Here is a 17,017-nt window from a genome sequence, read left to right on the forward strand (position 1 = left end):
AGACCCACCCTAGACGGGCCGGGCCAGGCCGCTGCCGCGTGCACCCTTCCCGGTGCCTGTCCACCTCCAACCGCTGGAGACACAGCAGCCACTGCGCGGGGACCAACCACTCCCCTGCTCCCTAATCCTGTCCCTCTCCATTCCCCGATGCAGCGGCCCCGACCGAGCCGTCGGGGCGCTGGACCGACCCTTTTGCAGCCTCTGAGCCACGCGTTGCAGCCAGTGACAGGCCAAGGGGGAAAAAAATCCCGGCCGGGCTGGGCTGGGCTGGAGAACCCGGGGATGTGGGGGTGCCGAAGCGCCCTGAGAACCCGGAGCAGACTTCCCCTTAATTCTCAGAGCCCCCCGACTCTCCCTTGGAGTGAGATAATGTCTGGGGTGGGGGGCTGTTTGGTTTGGCTTCGGCCCCCGGGGGAGCCTCACACTTTCCGCCCCTGGCTGGGGCGCAGGGCAGCGGCCCCGAGGCTGAGTCACGGCCCGGGGGGGTGGGGAGGGGAGGGGAGAGAGCCGAGGAGGGCGGGCCGCGGCTCCGCCTCTCCCCTGCGCGGGGATCCCGGGTCAGCCCGGGTGAGGGCCGGGGCCCCCTGGCGCCGCCCATTGTGGTCCAACAGGTTGAGCTGGTGTCCCGCGGAGCCACCTGCTAGCATAGCTCGGCCGGGAGGGCGGTGGCCCCCTGCCGAGGGAGCCAGTCGCGGAAAGGGACCGAGCCCCTATTTGGTTCCGTTGCATGCGCTTGCTTGGGGCGCTTGCATGCATGCATGCATGCATTTTAGGGGGTACGTGGTGCAGTGGAGGAGGCCCCAATTTCTCTCAACTCATCCCAGGCTCCCTCCAAATCTTTCTGCTCCAAATCCTCAGACACCCCCGCACCCCGGGCACCCCCGGAGCGGCTCCACATGGCCGAAGAGCCTCTGGAGATAACTCAGTTTCTCCTCCAGGCCCAGGCCCCGGGAGGCGAAGGGAGTTCGCCTCCGTCCCTTCCCCCTTCTCGGCCTGGCCCGGCTCCTCCCCTCCGACCATGCCAAGGCCGCAGCGGGCACCGGCTTGGAGCGCACAGGCTGCTTGCTAGCTGGCCCTGGCAGGACGCCGTGCCCCGCTTCGAGGCAAAGAAAAAGAACGCAGACTGCCCGCAGCCTCCACTCCCCCGTTCCCAATCTTCGGGGCTGCAGGCGCGCCGGCCTCATTGCTGCCCCTCACTGGACTCCCCTCGCCCCCATATCTCCTGAGCTGACTCCCTCCTCATCCCTTCATCCCCAGCTAGCTTCCGAGCGCCCTCACATCCTTCAGTGCCCAAGGGGGCTGCAGACCCCCAAAAAGAAACCCTAGGAGGAGAGGGGGGAAGCCCCGGCTCTGGAGAGCGAGGCCCAGCCGCTGCGGACCCTGTCCTCCCTCCTTCCCCTCCTCCCGGGGCCTTCGGGCCAACCCCTAGCCCCGCCCCTTCCCTGGGCCGCACGCTGGGCGGGGCTTGCGGTGGAAATGGGCGGGCGCTCGGGGCCAATGGGCGTCCGCTCCGGCCAATGGGCGGGCGGGGCGGTGGCGTGCAAGGGGCGGGGCGGAGTCCCAATGGGTGTGTGGGCAGGGCTCCAGTTAAGGTGGACCGAGGGAGATAGGGGAAAGGAGAGAGAGAGGGGAAAGAAAAAAAGAGAGGTGCAGGTGAAAAGAGGCAGCAGGAGGAGAAGGAGGCAAAAAGAGCTCAAGGGGAAAGCGCAGAGAGAGCCCCCCAAAGTAGAGAGCAGCCGAGGAGGAGGAGGAGGAGGAGGGAGGGAAGAGGGGCGGAGGGAAGGCAGGCGAGGAGGGCGGTCTCCGAGGCCTGCCGCGCGCCCTGAGTGGAGCGCCGGGCTCCCGGGCCCTGGAGGGGGCGAAGTTTAAGGTCCCCATTGGGCGGAGAGAGGGGGCTCGGGGGGCGGCGGCAAACCAGGAAGTGGCCGAGGGTGTTGCTAAGGGCCGGGGGGCGGAGGCGGGGAGGGGAGCGGAGCGGAGGGATGGGGGCAGAGCGAGCCGGAGGACAGGTGAGGCGGCGGCAGGACAGGTGAGGCGGACCCCGGAGGGGGCGGGCTGGCCAGGTGAATGTGCGGCTCCCGGCGACCCAGGTGTGGGGGGCAGAGGCGAGGCGAGGCGAAGCGAGGCGGGCGCCGGGAAGGAGGCCGAGGACTGCGGAGGAGGAACCCCCCAGCAGAGAGAGAGAGAGACAGACAGAGACAGAGAGGGAGAGAGAGCGCGAGGGAGCGAGCCACTGACCGCGGCCTTCTGCCCAGGAGCCAGACCAAGACCAGAGCTTGGAGGGCCCCGAACCCTCCGACCCTGGACCCCACTCCCACACCCCTGGGGCCCGGCGGGGAGACCGATCGCACGCTGCACCCCGACTTAGCTCAGCACAGCACTTGCAGCCGGCCGTGGCGCAGCGGTGAGTGAACCCTACTTTGCTTCTTGTATTTATTTTTTTTTGACCCCCACTCGGGGGGGGGAGGACTGCTGCAGTGTCCTTCGTCCGTCCGTCCGTCATTCCTCCCTGCGAGCTGGAGTGGGGACCCCCCCACCCCATACACACACAGACACACAACCCAATGCAACCCCCCACTGTGTGTGCGTGCTGGCCGGCTGTGTGGCCCACCCTGGCGCAGCAGGGTCCCCCCCAGAAACTTTTCTCCGCAGTTGTGCGCCCCAGACAGACAGACAGACAGACAGACACATAGACAGACAGGCAGGCAGGCAGGCAGGCAGACGGGTGGCTCCTGATGGAGAGGAGAAGGGAGAAGAGGAGAGGGAAAGGCGGCGGCCCCTTCTCACCCCACCCGGTCCTGGCCCCGGCGGCCTCCTCTTCCACCTCTCCTCCTCCTCCTGCGTGTCTTTTTTTTGGGGGGTTCGGGAAAAGCCCCCCCCAACCCTCAAGCTGCTGGAAGGAAACAAACCTGGACAGCCTGGAACTAGGACAGCGAGGAGCCCCCCTTCCCCGCCCTGCGCGCCCCCCTGGCGCGGTGGGCTGGCCCCGGGCCAGTGGCCAACGTGGGGGTGCAGGGAGTCCGGGAGGAGAGAGCTGCGGCTGGGCTGGCTGGGGGGAAAGTTACCGGCTGGACGGTTCGGTTTCTGGCACTCGATCGCTCTCTCTCGATCGCTCTCTGGCTCCTTTGCAGCGCGGTGCTCCAGTGCTCGGCTACTGGGGCTCCACGCTAGCCCCGGAGGGAGCGAACCCTGTTTCTTTCCCGCTTGGCCAGCCTTGGCCTCCCTTCCTTCCCTTCCTTCCCTTCCCGTGGCCTCCAGTCCTGCCGCCCCTTCCCCACGCCAGCTCCTACCCAAGGAACCCCAGATCGGAAAGTGGGCGACCGGGAAGAATCTCAGGCGCACCTGCCCTGTGCGCCCTACCCAAATTGGGGTCCCCCCCAAGTGCCCACTCGCTGGACCCCCCCCCCCAGGGCACAGCTGCCATGGAGAGAGAGGTGGGGGGCACCGCTTGCACTTTCCACTTTTCCAGCTCCGTCCTCTCTCTCTCCTCCCACCCCAGGGCTAGAGCCAGAGCGACGTGTCTGTCCCAGGCCCCGGGCCCAGGGTAGGGTGGGGTGGGGTGGGGTGGGGTGACTTTGGGGGGGCCGCGTGGGCAGCGGGTTGTGCCCGGACACGTGCCTGCCCAGGCGCCCCGGCCTCTGCTGGGTGTTTGGAGAGAGGGCGAGTCCCCTGCCCCCCGCCCCGCACAACCCCCACGTATCAAAGGGCGGCAGAGACGTGGTGGTGAGACCTCGGGGCGCCCTGGGTGGGTGGGTGGGGGGCGGGGAGCCGGTCCGGAGCAGGGGAGGGGCAGAGGCGCCGGTGCTAGCTGACCCACAGGAAGCCAGCGCTGCTGACCTAGTTTGGGACACCGGAAGTGGGTGCCTGGGGAGCGGAGGGAGCCCAGCAGGCTGTCCTGGCTTCCGGGCCAGGTGGAGGGCGATCTGGAGTTGAACCCCCATCCGAATGCCTGGGGGGGGGGCTCCCCGGTTGCAGCTGAGAGTAGGAATGCTTTCTGTCTTCTGCAGCACTTCCCTGTTTACTCCCCCCCCTCCCCAACTTATTCCAGGGTGTGCGTGTGAGACTGATGGACGTTGATCTGGGACCAGAGGGAGCCAGATTGGATTGGGAAGGGTTAAGGCAGGATGGGAACTCTATTCCGCAGAATATAGTGTGTGTGTGTGTGTGTGTGTGTGTGTGTGAGTCCTGGAGGATTATGGGGTTTGATTCCTGTCCCCCCCCCCCACCTCCACGTCCCACACCAACTGACTTACTTGGTCACCGCTAGACCTGCCTGGCACCACTTGGGAGAATTGCCATGGAGTGGGCTTCAGCCCCAGAGGGGAGAAGGGACATATTTGTGCCATAGATTGGGTGGTGGCTCATGTTCCTCCTTTGCGGTGACTGGGGACAGGGGCAAGGGGCTCCCCCCGGAGCAGCTGATGAAACAAGAAGAAACCTCTGTCAGTGCCTCCTGTCCTTGGCCCCCGGGACCCCGGCTCCCCCAGCGTGCCTCTGTTACATGGTTGCTGTGGGCACCATGCAGCCTTCAGGCACCCCCAGACACTGTCCCCTCCCCTGGGGACTGCATCCCCCAGCATGAGCCCAGGGGTCAGGTTAATCCCACCGCTGGGGGGGGTTCTGGGGAAAGAAAGGCAGTAGCCCACTTGGCTCAGGTGTCTGGCTGTGAGAGACCTGCCCTGTTAGGGTGCCTGCCCTGACCTCAGCATCAAGACAGGTGCTGCCTCCCTCTTTCCTTCCTCACGCTCACGGTGCCCCCTGGCACCCATGGCCCCCAGCTCCTCCTTGGCCTGGTGCCCTCCCAGGGAGGGTGCGGCGGGCAGCGGGGGCTGGGCTAACAATGCACCATCGGGCCCTTTGTGTGCTTGCACTTGGCACCCTGGGGAAGGGTGGGGGAGGGGGCCCGGCCATGGGGGGGCGGAGTGTCTCTGGGGTGGGGACACTAAGAAGGACTGGCGAGAGGCAGAGAGGAGAAACAGGTGGGCACGAAAGGGAAAGACCTAAGTCAGAAGGGGCACTGCCCCCCATTCAAGGCCAGGCTCGAGTGCGGCAGCTCCTGACCCTATGGCTGCACAGATGGCACCGAGGACTGTGCCGCACAGCCTGGCACCAAGCGTCTGGAGACTGAAGTCACAGATCAGTCTGCTCAGGTGGAGGTCTGTCCTGGCACTGCCCCCTTCTTGGGTCTGAGACGCCCAGGTCTGGCTCCAGGCCGGGCCCGGGCTCAGGACTGGTATTCTAATGCAGCCTTGGGGCCTTCTACCTCTGGCCTGCTCACTTCCCTGACTTTGTAGAGGGCTGAGACTCTTTTGCCACCAGGCCTTGGGGCCTTGCCTGTTTGGGCCTAGGGCTGGAGAGGAGGGTGGGGGAGGAAGGAGGGGACAGGCTGACGGATAGGACCCTGGCATGGGGTGTGCCTGCCCTGGCCTCTCCCCCTCCTTCTGCTGAGTAAACTCGTGAGTAAACTTGACGTTTTGCCCGGACAGTTTGAAGTTGCCTCGCTGCCCCCCCACCCCCCACCCCAGTCCTGCCAACACACCGGCCAGGCGCCAAGGCGGGCCTGGGGGACTGGACGGAAGGGGATCGAACTACTGTCGTCTGCCTTCAAGGGCTTGTGAGGGGCAAGAGGGACCCCACCCAGCCAGCGAGAGCCAGGCCTTGGCAAGAGCCTTCACCGGGCGGCCTATAAGCATCTGTCCCAGGGGAAGTGGCCTCAAAACACTGGGTCTGCCCACTTCTGACCTCCGCCCCGTCAGGAAAGGCACCCAGCTGCCATCTGGCCCCCTGGGTTGCCACCTTGAGTGTTCACAGGCCCCTAGCACAAGGGAAAGCCAAATCTAGCATTTATTTATTTCTCTGAAGACCAGAGAGAATCAGCTTTCCTGATTCTGTCCCATGGGGCCAAGGCTGGGTAGAGGCCCTGGATCTTACCCCCTGTAGCAGGTCTCCCAGCAGCTGTGGCCTCCGCCATGAGCACGGAGAGCGGTTTCCCAGACCCACTACCATCTTTCTCCATCACGCCTGACCTTCACTCCTCTTCACCCTTTCCACTGCTTGCCTGCCTGCCTGCCTCCTGGGCACCCACTTTGCCCTCAGAGTCAAATACCTGTGCTCGGGGTTAAAAGGGGAGCTGTGGTCCCCACAGAGCCCCACTCACTGCAGTTTGACGTCACTGATACTGTTAGTGCCTCCCTAGGCCCCCCAAGGCCTTCCCAGTCTGTGCCAGGCCTCCGAGGTGCTCCCCCAGGCCCATGCTTTCGACCTCATGTCTCTGGCTTCAGTTTCCTTCCTGTTTCCACCCACCCCCCTAACACCCCCACCCATATGCCCCTTTCAACAGACATCCTCTCTGCTTTCCTTCCTCCTTTCTTCCACTTTGCGGGGCACCAGGGGTCTCTCCTCTAAATCCCATCCTCTTGGAGAGCTCTGCTCTCCCCACCCCAGCAGCGAGCCCTTCTCCAGGGAACTACGGCTCCCAAGGTACAAGCAGCTACTGTGGTGCACACTGGGAGTTGTAGTCCTTCTGGATCTCTCACTTAGGCCCAGTTTGGAGGAAAAGCCAGACTCGGGTGGGTTGGAAGGGGGGGTGCCCACTGCACCCACCAACCTCGCTCTTGCCATCCTGTTCCCATGTGACATGTACCCGTGATTGGCATCCATATCCCCTGCTGAGACATACTATCCACTCTCACCTTTGGGCCACACCCAGGAGATGCCCACACCCTGCCCTGCTGGCCATGGTAGGGGTGCAGCGAAGGGCCCCATGAACTCCCTCCCTGCCCCCTGCCCTCTAGGCTGGTCCCCTCTCTTTATGAGGATCAAAGGGCAGAGACCAGCCCCACCCCACTCCCTTGCAGGCTGTGGGCACTGGGGCTCTTCGGAACCGTGGGGACTTTGGTGCCCAGGCATCTGCTTGGGCAGGGGCAATGCTGGGAGGCTGGCTGGCGCCTGGTGACAAGGAGAGAGACACTGGCCCCACCTTTGGAAGTGTAGCCTGCAGTCTGAACCCCATCAGGTAGCCCGCAGCTCACCGGGTAGGTAGGTAGGTAGGTAGGTCGGTCTCCACGACCCTTGAGGTCGAGGGTGGGATGGGGTCTTGGGCCCTGGCAAGACCTGACTGGCACTGAGGCACAGGGGTGACCCTCCCCCCCAGGCCTATAGTTGGCATGGGGTGCTGGGAGCAGGGGGTGGGAGGGAGAGGAGGGCAGGACTGCCAGCATCCTGGTGGGTAGGTGCCAACCGGGCTGGGAGCTGGTGAGGGGCAGCAGGCCAGCGGCACGGCGCCAGCAGCTGTTGGGGGGAAAGGGGAGGGGAGAGTTTAGGGGACATTTCTGTGGCCCCCCTCAGCCCAGCAGGACTGGAATGTTCTTCTGTCTGGGAGCCTTCGGGACAACCTTGGTGGCAGGCCTCAGAGACCCCTGGAGCTGCCCGAGTGGCACTTTGCGGCCCACCCGTCTCCCGGCTCTCTGTGCTCTCTGGGCTCGGTGCCCTCCTGAGTTGCCCCTCGGGCCCAGGCGGGTCCCACCCAACCGGCCAGGGTGGCAGTGGCTTGCGCAAGGGGTGGGGCCAGGCGCTTCCCAGCAGATGCCCCCTCCCGCCTCCTTCCTCTTTCGGTGGTGTCCACAGCTCCCCCCATCCCGTACCCCCTCAGGCCTGCTCTGTCCCCCGGAGCCCCCTGGCCACTGGGGGCTGGCACAAGTGCTGCCCCCTGGCCTGGTTGGCAGGGGCTGGCGCCTGGGCAGGGAACTGTGGTATGTGAGTGGGTTTGGGGTGAGGCATGGGGAGGGCCCGGTGCTGCCTTGCCCAGCCCCTGAGGGCCCCAGCCCAGCACTGGGTGGGGAAAATTCGGCCAGCTCCCCAGGGGGGTTGCAGGTCCCCAGAGGTTCTGCAGGGCCAGCCTGGGGTCCCCTGTCGGACCTATGCCCCTCGAGGCTGGGCCTTGGGCACCTGTCACCAGGCACCTTGGGTGGCGCCCCTCCTCTCTGCGGCCACCGCTGCCTCCTGCCCCTCCCCGCCCCGTCTTCCTTCTCCAGGTCCCACCTCCAGTGCCTCTCCCGGCTCCTCCTCACCTCTGTCCTCCTGGACTGCCTGCCGCCTTGCCTACCTTGCCTACTGCTCGCTCACCTTTCCCCGAGGACCCAGGCAGCACGCGGGGGTGGGCAGCGGACTGCGGGCCCCACAGGCAGACTCCTAGCCCTCTCCCACGCTGCCAGCCCTGGTAACCCCTCCCTCCAAGCTGGGGGGAGGGGGACAGAACCCAGAGGGTTAAGGCTGTAGGGGGAGGGGCTGGGCCAGGTCGTGGGCGGCCCCTTTGAAGGAGGGAGCCTTAGTGGGGAGCAGTCACCCTGCCTCCCAGCCCCCACCCCTCCCAGCCTGCTCCCCCCCAGGGGACCAGAGTAGTCTCAGCAAGGCCCCTCTGCTCCGCGCTCAGGTGAGTAGGCAGCGTTGTGCTGCCCTGCCCTGCCCTGCCCAGAGAATAGGCCTTAGGAAAGAAAGATCGGGAACTGGCCAAGGGTCAGAGGCAGGGAGAGTCTGCAGGAAGCAGAGAGGGGTCCAAGTCTGCCCAGAAGGGGCTCAGGGGACGAAGGGTCTGAGGAGACAGCCACAGTACCTGGCTTGGACTCGGGAGGCCAAGAGAGCACAAGGGCCAGAGGAGCCGAGAGATTGCTAGGCCTGGACAGGAGGCTGGACAGGCTGGCAGGGAGCCGGGCTCTGGGGATCGGGCTGGGGTGTCCTCTGGGGCTGGGGGGCTCAAGTTTCTCCTGGTGGCTTGGCAGGTGTGGGGTTACCAGCCGGCTCGGTTACCCAGCCCGAGACACTAAAGCTGGGGGAGGGGGTGGGCACAGGGCAGACCCTGGCACCAAGTGTGTCGCCTCAGGCCCTAGGGGGAGCTGGTCGGTCGGCACCCTGCACAGGCCCTGCTGGGAGCCCATCCATGTGCATGGTTCACGGTCGGCCCAGGTGGACATGGGGCTATGAGGGGAAGGGGTTTAGCCACTCCTGGGCTGGAAACGCTTTGCAGGTCGAGAGACCTCACTGTCCCCCTAACCCCACCGCACATCCGCTAACTGTGCCTGGGAGTTCTCTAAACTTCATCTCATGCTCGATCCAGAGAGGTCCATGAGGACCACAAATGGCACCATCCATACCCAGACCCAGCCTTAGACCTCGGGAGGCCTGGCCCCTTGATTGAAAGTCAGGGCCTGGGGAGTGGGTGCCTGCTCCCCACCGCCTGCTGGGGAGGAGAGCCAGGATCTCAGGGCAGAGGAAGTAGGAGAGGCGTGAGGGAGAGAACCGAAAAGGGAAAGGAGGAAGGAGCCCAGGCAGTGATGGTTCCCGGGAGGGCTGTGGACAGGGTGGTCAGAAGGAAGGAAGGTCCATGACGGATAAGGCCATAGGGGAGAGATGGGGTCTGGGAGGTGGTCAGGCTCAAGGAGAGACCAAGAGAAGAGATGCAAAGTTGAGTGCAGCTGATGGGCACAAGATCCCCCTTGAAATAGGGGGATGCTGAGACAGGGAGTTGCCCCCATTCCTTCCTCCGCCATCTTTCTTGTCCCTCCAATGGCACCTGGTGTGCTGGAGGGACCCAGGCTGGGGAGCCTGGAAGAAGGGATGATGATGGGAGGGGCATAGAGGTGCCTCTCACCTCAGGAGACCCCACTTCAGGAATTGGGGATTTTCAAGGAGGAAAAGGCTTACCCCCAGAGCACCGGGAAGCAGCCTACTCCCCTGTCTCCTTCCCCCTTCGTGGCTTGCGGTCTCTCTTCCCCGCCTTGGCCCCCAGGAAGTGTGAGTGCTGGGGGCGGTGAGGTTCAGGGGGGAAGCTGCACGTGGGGGTGGGGATGGCGCATCAACCTCGAGGGGCTGAGGTACTTGAAGACCTGAAGGCTCCAAGCACCCGGGCATAGGGCCTCCTTGGAAACCTTCCAGCCCTCGAGGGGCCGCACCCCAGCCCTCCGTCCCAACTGCCTTCCCAACGGGCAGTCCAGATGGCTGCAGTGCCTGGGCCCCAGGGACCCTGGGAAGGGGTGGGCAAGCTGGGGCACGAGGATTCCTGGGTCCCCGAGGACTTTGGACTGGCTGTCCTGTTTCTCCACCCCTTGGTCCAGCCACCACAGGCCAAAGCCAGGACTTCGTGCAAACTTAGCTCCAAAAAAACAGGAAGAGAACCTGAGGCTAGAGTTGGGGTGGGGGGGGGGTGGAGAGGAGAAAGAAGTCAGAGGGCTGGTGCTCCCCTAACGGCCATGGTCTCTCTCCATCACCCCTGACCGGAGGGTCTCCTCGCCTGGTCCCTCATTCTTGTTCCTCATCCTCCCTCGTACCAGGCGGCTGCACCTGGACAGACCCTGTGCCCCACGCTGCAGCCTAGCAGTGGGGGCCGTGGAGCCCCGGGGGGTTCTGGGCCTCCTTCTCAGGCCCATATCTATTTTCTCTGCCGCTAATCCTGGTTCCGCCTGCTGCCCCCCACACTAAGCCTCACTCCCCTAATCCCCTGGGTGTGGGGAAGGGGGGCCAGCCAGCCTTCCCCAGCTGCCCTGCTCCCTGCGGCCCCAGCCTGCAGCGCACCGGACACTGCCTGAGGTCAGGGCTGCAGCACGGCCTGTCCTGGCCTCTCCCAGCAGGCCCGCTTTCACCTTTGGGTTTCCTGGGGATGGACACACCCTGGCAGGTGCCCTTGGGCACTGAGGGGTAGGTGATAAGGGCTCCCACCTTTGCCCCTTCCCACCTCTCACCCCCAGCCTTCTCCCCCCCACAAGCCAAAGATGGGCCAGGCTTGACTCAGGGCCCAGTTTCCAGAGAGCTGCCCACCTGCTCGGCCGGTCTAGCAAGCCAGACAGTGAGGGGAGCCTGGGGGGGTGGCGGGAAAGAGGGGAGAGTGGGGCGGAGCCCCAAGGTTCTTCCCCCTACCAGGCAAACAGACCTCACCTGGTTCTTCCCTGGCACCACCGCACCCCCCAACTACCACACACCCATGCCCACAGGTCTTAGCAAGAGGGGGCATGCCAGGCTGGGTGGGGATGGGCCGGTCCCATGGGGCGTCGGGGGGCTGGGCCCTCTGGGGCACAGAGGTGGGAAGGGTGCCCGAGGTGGGGTGGGCATCCTGGCACCAGGGCCCCACCCTGGCAGAAAGAAGGGGGAGTCGTCTTGCACCCCACCCACCCCTCCCAGATAATGGGGCTAGGAGTGCCCCCTTGGCCTGCTTGGCACCCACATAACTCCAGGTGGCACCAGTGTTGGCCTGGGTGCCAGAGCCCTGGATAAGGACTGAGGGAGTTTCCCAGAAGCCAAGGGACCCAGCACGAAGGCCCTTCCCTTCCACATGTGGCTTCTGCCTCCCCCTCCTTCCTCCGTGCCTCATGCCCAGGGGCTTTGGCGTGGGGCCTCAGGGGTTAAACACCCATCCTGGCAGAGCCTTCTGCATGGTGGTGCAGAGAGCCTGTGACCTGATGGCCTGGTCAGCCAATCAGCTGCCCCTGCCACGCCAAGTTGCCAGGGAGACTGGCCCTGGGTGGGAGAAAGGAGGAGGGCCTAGCAGCAGGAATGGGTGGGGTGGGGAGGGAAGGAGGGAGAGAGCCTCCTGCTTGTGGTGCCCAGCTCTGGGCCAATGCACTCTGAGGACAGCTCCACCCATCCCCCCAGGGGGACTGGAGGGACAGGATCCACCTGGGCCCCGGAGGTGCTGTCTGTCTTGCTGCCCATTGCTCCTGTGTTTGCTCCCAAGTCCTGTGGCCTCTTTGCTGCCTTTGCCATTCTTGCACTTGTGAAGTCCTGGCGGGGGAACAGGGACCCAGGAGGGCCCAGAGTGCCCAGGGTGGTGGGCACCTGGGAGAGGAGAAGTCCTATGGCCTCTGGTGGGGGACTGGGAGACTCCTAGACACACCGTGTAAGTGGGGGTCACTAGGAGCGGCTTACAAACGACACATGGGGCTTCACTCATTCAAGCACTTCCGGGCAGGAGTCCTGCAGTGCTGGGGATGGGCAGTTTTGGGTGGCGGTGCTCAGGGGATCGCTCAGGGTTGCTGGGGATCGAACCCAGGTCAGCCAGCCACGTGCAAGGCAAATACCCTCCCCGCCGTGCTATGGCTTCGGTCCCTCTGTGGCTCTGATTCCCACGTGCCCCTGTTATCCGTTCTCTCCACTCAGCTGAGCAGCTGCCCAGGCCTAGAGAATGTCAGCAGGATTGGCTTGCCCTATGGATCATCTGGGTCAGTCTTTAGCATCACAGATGAGGAAACAGCCTCCTCGGGAAAGGAAGTGACTTGTCCAAGGTCACGCAGCTCCCGTGGGGGTGTGGGAGGGAGAGGGCAGATGTGGCCCTGGCTGGTTCTCGGCAGAGGCCATCTGTGTTGGAAACACGTCCTGGGCCAGACTGTCACTCTGGTGGCTCCTGTGTGTGCCAGGCAGTGGGGCTGCACAAGGGCTCAGCCTGGGAGGCAGGTGGCCCATCCCCACGTTAGCAGGGAGCGGTGCAGAGATTAAATCACTTCTTTAAGGTCACAGCACTAATAGGCCACAGAATTCAAGCTCAAGTTTGGCTCTCTCCAGCCCCAAGTCCGTCTCTGGTGGCTCTAGGCTGCCAAAAGTGGAGTCTTGGATCCAAGGGGCCCTTGAGGCTTCCACCCCCAGAGCCCCTGTCCAGTACCCCTAGGAAATCCAGGCGCGGACAGAAATGACTTGGCCAAGGTCATTCTGTGAGATAGCTGCACAGCTGAAACTCGGAGCCCAGCACCCCCTTCCAGACCCAGTGCCCTCCTCCCCCCTTACCCGCCCTCACAGCCTTGGGATCCCTGGCAGCGCCCAGCCTCCAGCTCCTTGCCCATGCCCGGGGGCGGCTGTGCCTGGGGCCCTTCTGGAGAGAGGGGCATGGGGTTGGGGAGGGGTTGCAGGGCAGGGGTGGGACTGGAACGTGGCCTATTGGTAGGGGGAGGGGGCGGGCCGATGCTTATCTGTGCGGGCCGGAAGCACCCGCGCCAGCGACACCCCAGCAAAGGGTGGCTGCTCCTTGGCCCCCATGGGGGGAGGGGAGGATGTGGGGGGAGGGATGCTGGGAGCCGTATTTCCCTTTCTCGTCCTCTTGAAGGGGGAGATCTATAGAAGGGGAGATGAACTTTTGCTGCGCAGGGGAGGGGCTGTTGGAGGAAGAGAAGGAAAAGGGTGCGGGAAGCTGCCACTTGTTTGCTTAGTGTCTCAGAGAGCACTTTCTGGAAAGGACAGTGTCCGGAGGCCCTTGGGCAATGCTCCTGGTCGTTGCCAGACGTGGAGCCAACCTTAGGCCCGGGCATTCGGAGCATGTGCTTGGCCTCTCCAGCCAGGAGGAGGGTCCCTTGCAGAATATCAGCTTACTTTGAGGTTGACTTGCGCCCACCCCCAATGCTGAGCTTTCCTAAGCCCTTTGGCCAAGTCTGTCTATAGGAAGCCCAAACCAGTATTATCTTCACTGGCCTCCTGCTTTGTCCAGAGGCACCGGAACTGGGATGGTGGGCAAGAGAGGACCCTTACAGAGGCTGAGCAATACCTGTGATCATAATCCCTGGCTCTGCACCCACTGTAGCCTGGGTGTGAACCCCGCTCATTCTGAATTAACTCAGAAAGCTACTTCATTGGATCAGAGTAATTGTACAGCAGATAGGACACTTGCCTTGCATACCCAACCCAGGTTACATACCTGGCATCCCATATGGTCCCCTGACCTGGTCAGGAGTAAACCTTGAGCACTACCCAGTGACTTCAAAAACACTGAAAGGGAAGAAAGAGAAAGAAAGAAAGAAAGAAAAGAAAGGTACCTCACTGGTCCATGCCTTGGACTCCTCTTATCTATGAAAGGCTCAGGATCAGATCATCCCAGGTTGCAGGTAGCACAGTGAGCTGAGCATATGTTTGCTTATGCATGACCCAGGTTTGATCCCCAGCACTAGATTTGGTCCCTGGAGCACTGAGCTGGGTGCCTACAGCACCACCAGGTGTTGGCCCCAAAACCGGACCACCACAAGAAAAGAATCATTATTCCCAAAGGTTCTGTTTTCTGTTGTGATTTGGGGCCACACCCAGCAGTACTCAGGACCTTATTCCTGGCTCTGCTCAGGAATCACTCTTGGTGGTTGGTGCTTTTGGCTCATATGATATGCTGGGAATTAAAACAGGATTGGCTGCATGCAAGTTGAACACCCTTTCTCCACTGTCCTATCTTTCCAACTCTCCAGGGGGTTCTGGGAGCTTAGACGGGCGAGTAGGACTTGAGAGCAACCTGCTTGCAGCCACGCCACTACCATCAAGTGTGTCCAGCTGCTCCCAACATTTTGCAGGGCTGAGCTGGGCTGGGCTGGCTCTCCTCACCTCCTCTCTCCTTTGGCTCTGCAGGATAAGATGGGGAGCCCCGAGGATGACCTGATTGGTATCCCATTCCCGGACCACAGCAGTGAGCTCCTGAGCTGCCTCAACGAGCAGCGCCAGCTGGGTCACTTATGCGACCTCACCATCCGGACGCAGGGTCTGGAGTACCGCACCCACCGCGCAGTGCTGGCCGCCTGCAGCCACTACTTCAAGAAGCTCTTCACCGAGGGCGGAGGTGGTGCAGGCACAGGGCCGGGGGGCGGGGGCCCTACAGTGGGTGCTGGAGCCGGTGTGTGCGAACTGGACTTCGTGGGGCCAGAGGCCCTGGGAGCATTGCTAGAGTTCGCCTACACCGCCACACTGACCACCAGTAGCGCCAACATGCCCGCGGTGCTGCAGGCCGCGCAGCTGCTTGAGATCCCGTGTGTCATTGCGGCATGCATGGAGATCCTACAGGGCAGTGGGCTGGAAGCCCCCAGCCCCGACGAGGACGACTGTGAACGCGCCCGCCAGTACCTGGAGGCCTTTGCCACAGCCACAGTCTCGGCAGTTCCCAACGGAGAAGACAGCCCCCAACAGGCGCCCCTCCCGCCGCCTCCACAGCCGCCACCCCGGCCTGTCCCACGGCGCAGTCGAAAGCCACGGAAAGCTTTCCTGCAGACCAAGGGAGCCCGGGCCAACCACCTGGCACCTGAGGTGCCAGCCGTGCCCACACACACCTTGACCTACGAGGAGGAGGAGGGGGTGGGCAGAGTTGGCAGCAGTGGAGGGAGTGGGCTGGGGGACAGCTACAGTCCCCCCATGGAGACAGCCTCCCCCTCTGAGGGGGCCCTGAGCTATGAGCCCTATGAGGGCGAAGAGGAGGAAGAGGAGCTGGTGTACCCTGGTGCCTACGGGCTGGCGCAGGGTGGCGGACCCCCCCTATCCCCAGAGGAACTGGGTTCGGACGAGGATGCTATCGACCCTGACCTGATGGCCTACCTCAGCTCCCTGCACCAGGACTCCCTGGCGCCCGGCCTGGACGGCCAGGACAAGCTGGTGCGCAAGCGCCGCTCACAGATGCCCCAGGAGTGCCCTGTGTGCCACAAGATCATCCATGGGGCCGGCAAGCTGCCCCGCCACATGAGGACCCACACGGGTGAGAAGCCCTTTGCCTGCGACGTCTGTGGCGTCCGGTTCACTCGGTGAGTGTTTTGAGACGGTGTGGTTCATGAGTCCATGAGTCCAAGGGATGGGATGGGATGGGATGGGATGGGATGGGATGGGATGGGATGGGATGGGATGGGATGGGAGGGGCAGCTCTGGAAAAGGTTGGGCTAAAGAGGCAGTACAAGCAGGCAGGGTTCTTGCCTTGCATGCCACCAACCTGGCTAAGTCCCCAGCACCAAAGGTTTGGGGGAGAAAGGTTCCTCAGATAGGGGTAACATGCAAAAGAGTAATAATACGAAATTTGGGGGCTGGAGAGAGCACAGTGGTAGGACATTGCTTTGCACGAGGCCAGCCCAGGACAGACTGGTTTGATCCCCGGCATCTCATATGGTCCCTCCAGCCTGCCAGGAGTGATTTCGAGCGCAGAGCCAGCAGCAACCTCTGAGTGCTGCTGGGTGTGACCCAAAAACTAAAAGAAGATTATTATGCTTATATGACGATGTCTATAGTATGTCTATATTACCAGGCTCTGCTGGCAAGTGGGTGTCCTTGCCCCATACCCAGTGGCCCTGAAACCCCTAATAAAACAATGCAAAGGTGTCGGGGAGGCGGGAATGGGGCAGGCCTGGGAGGCCGGCCAGGGGAGCCCCTTCCTCACCTCACCGAATCCCCCCCTTGTCCCAGGAACGACAAGCTGAAGATCCACATGCGGAAACACACTGGGGAGCGCCCTTATTCCTGCCCGCACTGCCCGGCCCGCTTCCTGCATAGCTACGACCTCAAGAACCACATGCACCTGCACACGGGCGACCGGCCCTACGAGTGCCACCTGTGCCACAAGGCTTTCGCCAAGGAGGACCACCTGCAGCGCCACCTCAAGGGCCAGAACTGCCTGGAAGTGCGTACTCGAAGGCGCCGCAAGGACGATGCGCCACCCCACTACCCGCCACCCACGGCCGCCGCCCCGTCCCCCGCCGGCCTTGACCTTTCCAACGGCCACTTGGACACCTTCCGCCTGTCTCTGGCTCGGTTCTGGGAGCAGTCGGCGTCCTCGGGGCCCCCAGTCTCTACTCCCGTGCCCCCCGACGAGGAGGAAGAAGAGGGGGCACCCACCACACCGCAGGCCGAAGGGGCCATGGAATCCTCCTAGAGGGGCCCGGTTGGAAGGTTGGAGGACAGGCCTGGAGGGCACAGGCCGGGCGCCCGCATGCCAAGCAATGGGGCACACGCTGGACGCAGGACGATGCGCTGGGGAGGGCCCGGAGCCGGGGTCCCAGGAGCCTCCCGGGCAAACCCTCCGCCACCGGCCTCCTGCTCCTCCCCGAGACCCTCATCCCAATTTCCAAGCTCAAGGTTTGGGAGGGGGAAGAGAGGTTCCCCAGATTGGGGAGACATACCAAGGAGTACTTTAGAAGATATTATGTATATCGATATCACAGCTCTGATGGGATGCGAGCGAGGTGCGAGGTGGGTGCTCCTGCCCCCCCACCCCCGTCCTTCACTGCTGCTGGGGGTAGAAGCAATAATGTATTTCTGA

The 17,017-nt window shown here is 63.5% G+C and overlaps 1 protein-coding gene across 3 annotated transcripts; it reads left to right on the top strand.

Moving 5' to 3' along the window:
* Positions 1-1,993: 1,993 nt before the first annotated feature.
* On the top strand, positions 1,994-17,017 carry ZBTB7B (zinc finger and BTB domain containing 7B). 3 transcript variants are annotated; one of them, XM_049782257.1, is made up of 4 exons: positions 1,994-2,029; positions 2,256-2,404; positions 14,359-15,515; positions 16,165-17,017. In XM_049782257.1, the coding sequence occupies exons 3-4, from the start codon at positions 14,365-14,367 to the stop codon at positions 16,628-16,630; spliced, it is 1,617 nt and encodes a 538-aa protein (XP_049638214.1). In that variant the 5' UTR covers positions 1,994-2,029; positions 2,256-2,404; positions 14,359-14,364; the 3' UTR covers positions 16,631-17,017. The 3 variants fall into 3 exon arrangements, with proteins under 3 accessions (XP_049638214.1, XP_049638213.1, XP_049638215.1); XM_049782256.1 differs by lacking the exon at positions 1,994-2,029 and having other exon boundaries at positions 2,097-2,404; XM_049782258.1 differs by lacking the exons at positions 1,994-2,029; positions 2,256-2,404 and adding an exon at positions 8,426-8,431.

The sequence above is a fragment of the Suncus etruscus genome, chromosome 10 (assembly GCF_024139225.1).
Source record: "Suncus etruscus isolate mSunEtr1 chromosome 10, mSunEtr1.pri.cur, whole genome shotgun sequence".
Classification (NCBI taxonomy): domain Eukaryota; kingdom Metazoa; phylum Chordata; class Mammalia; order Eulipotyphla; family Soricidae; genus Suncus; species Suncus etruscus.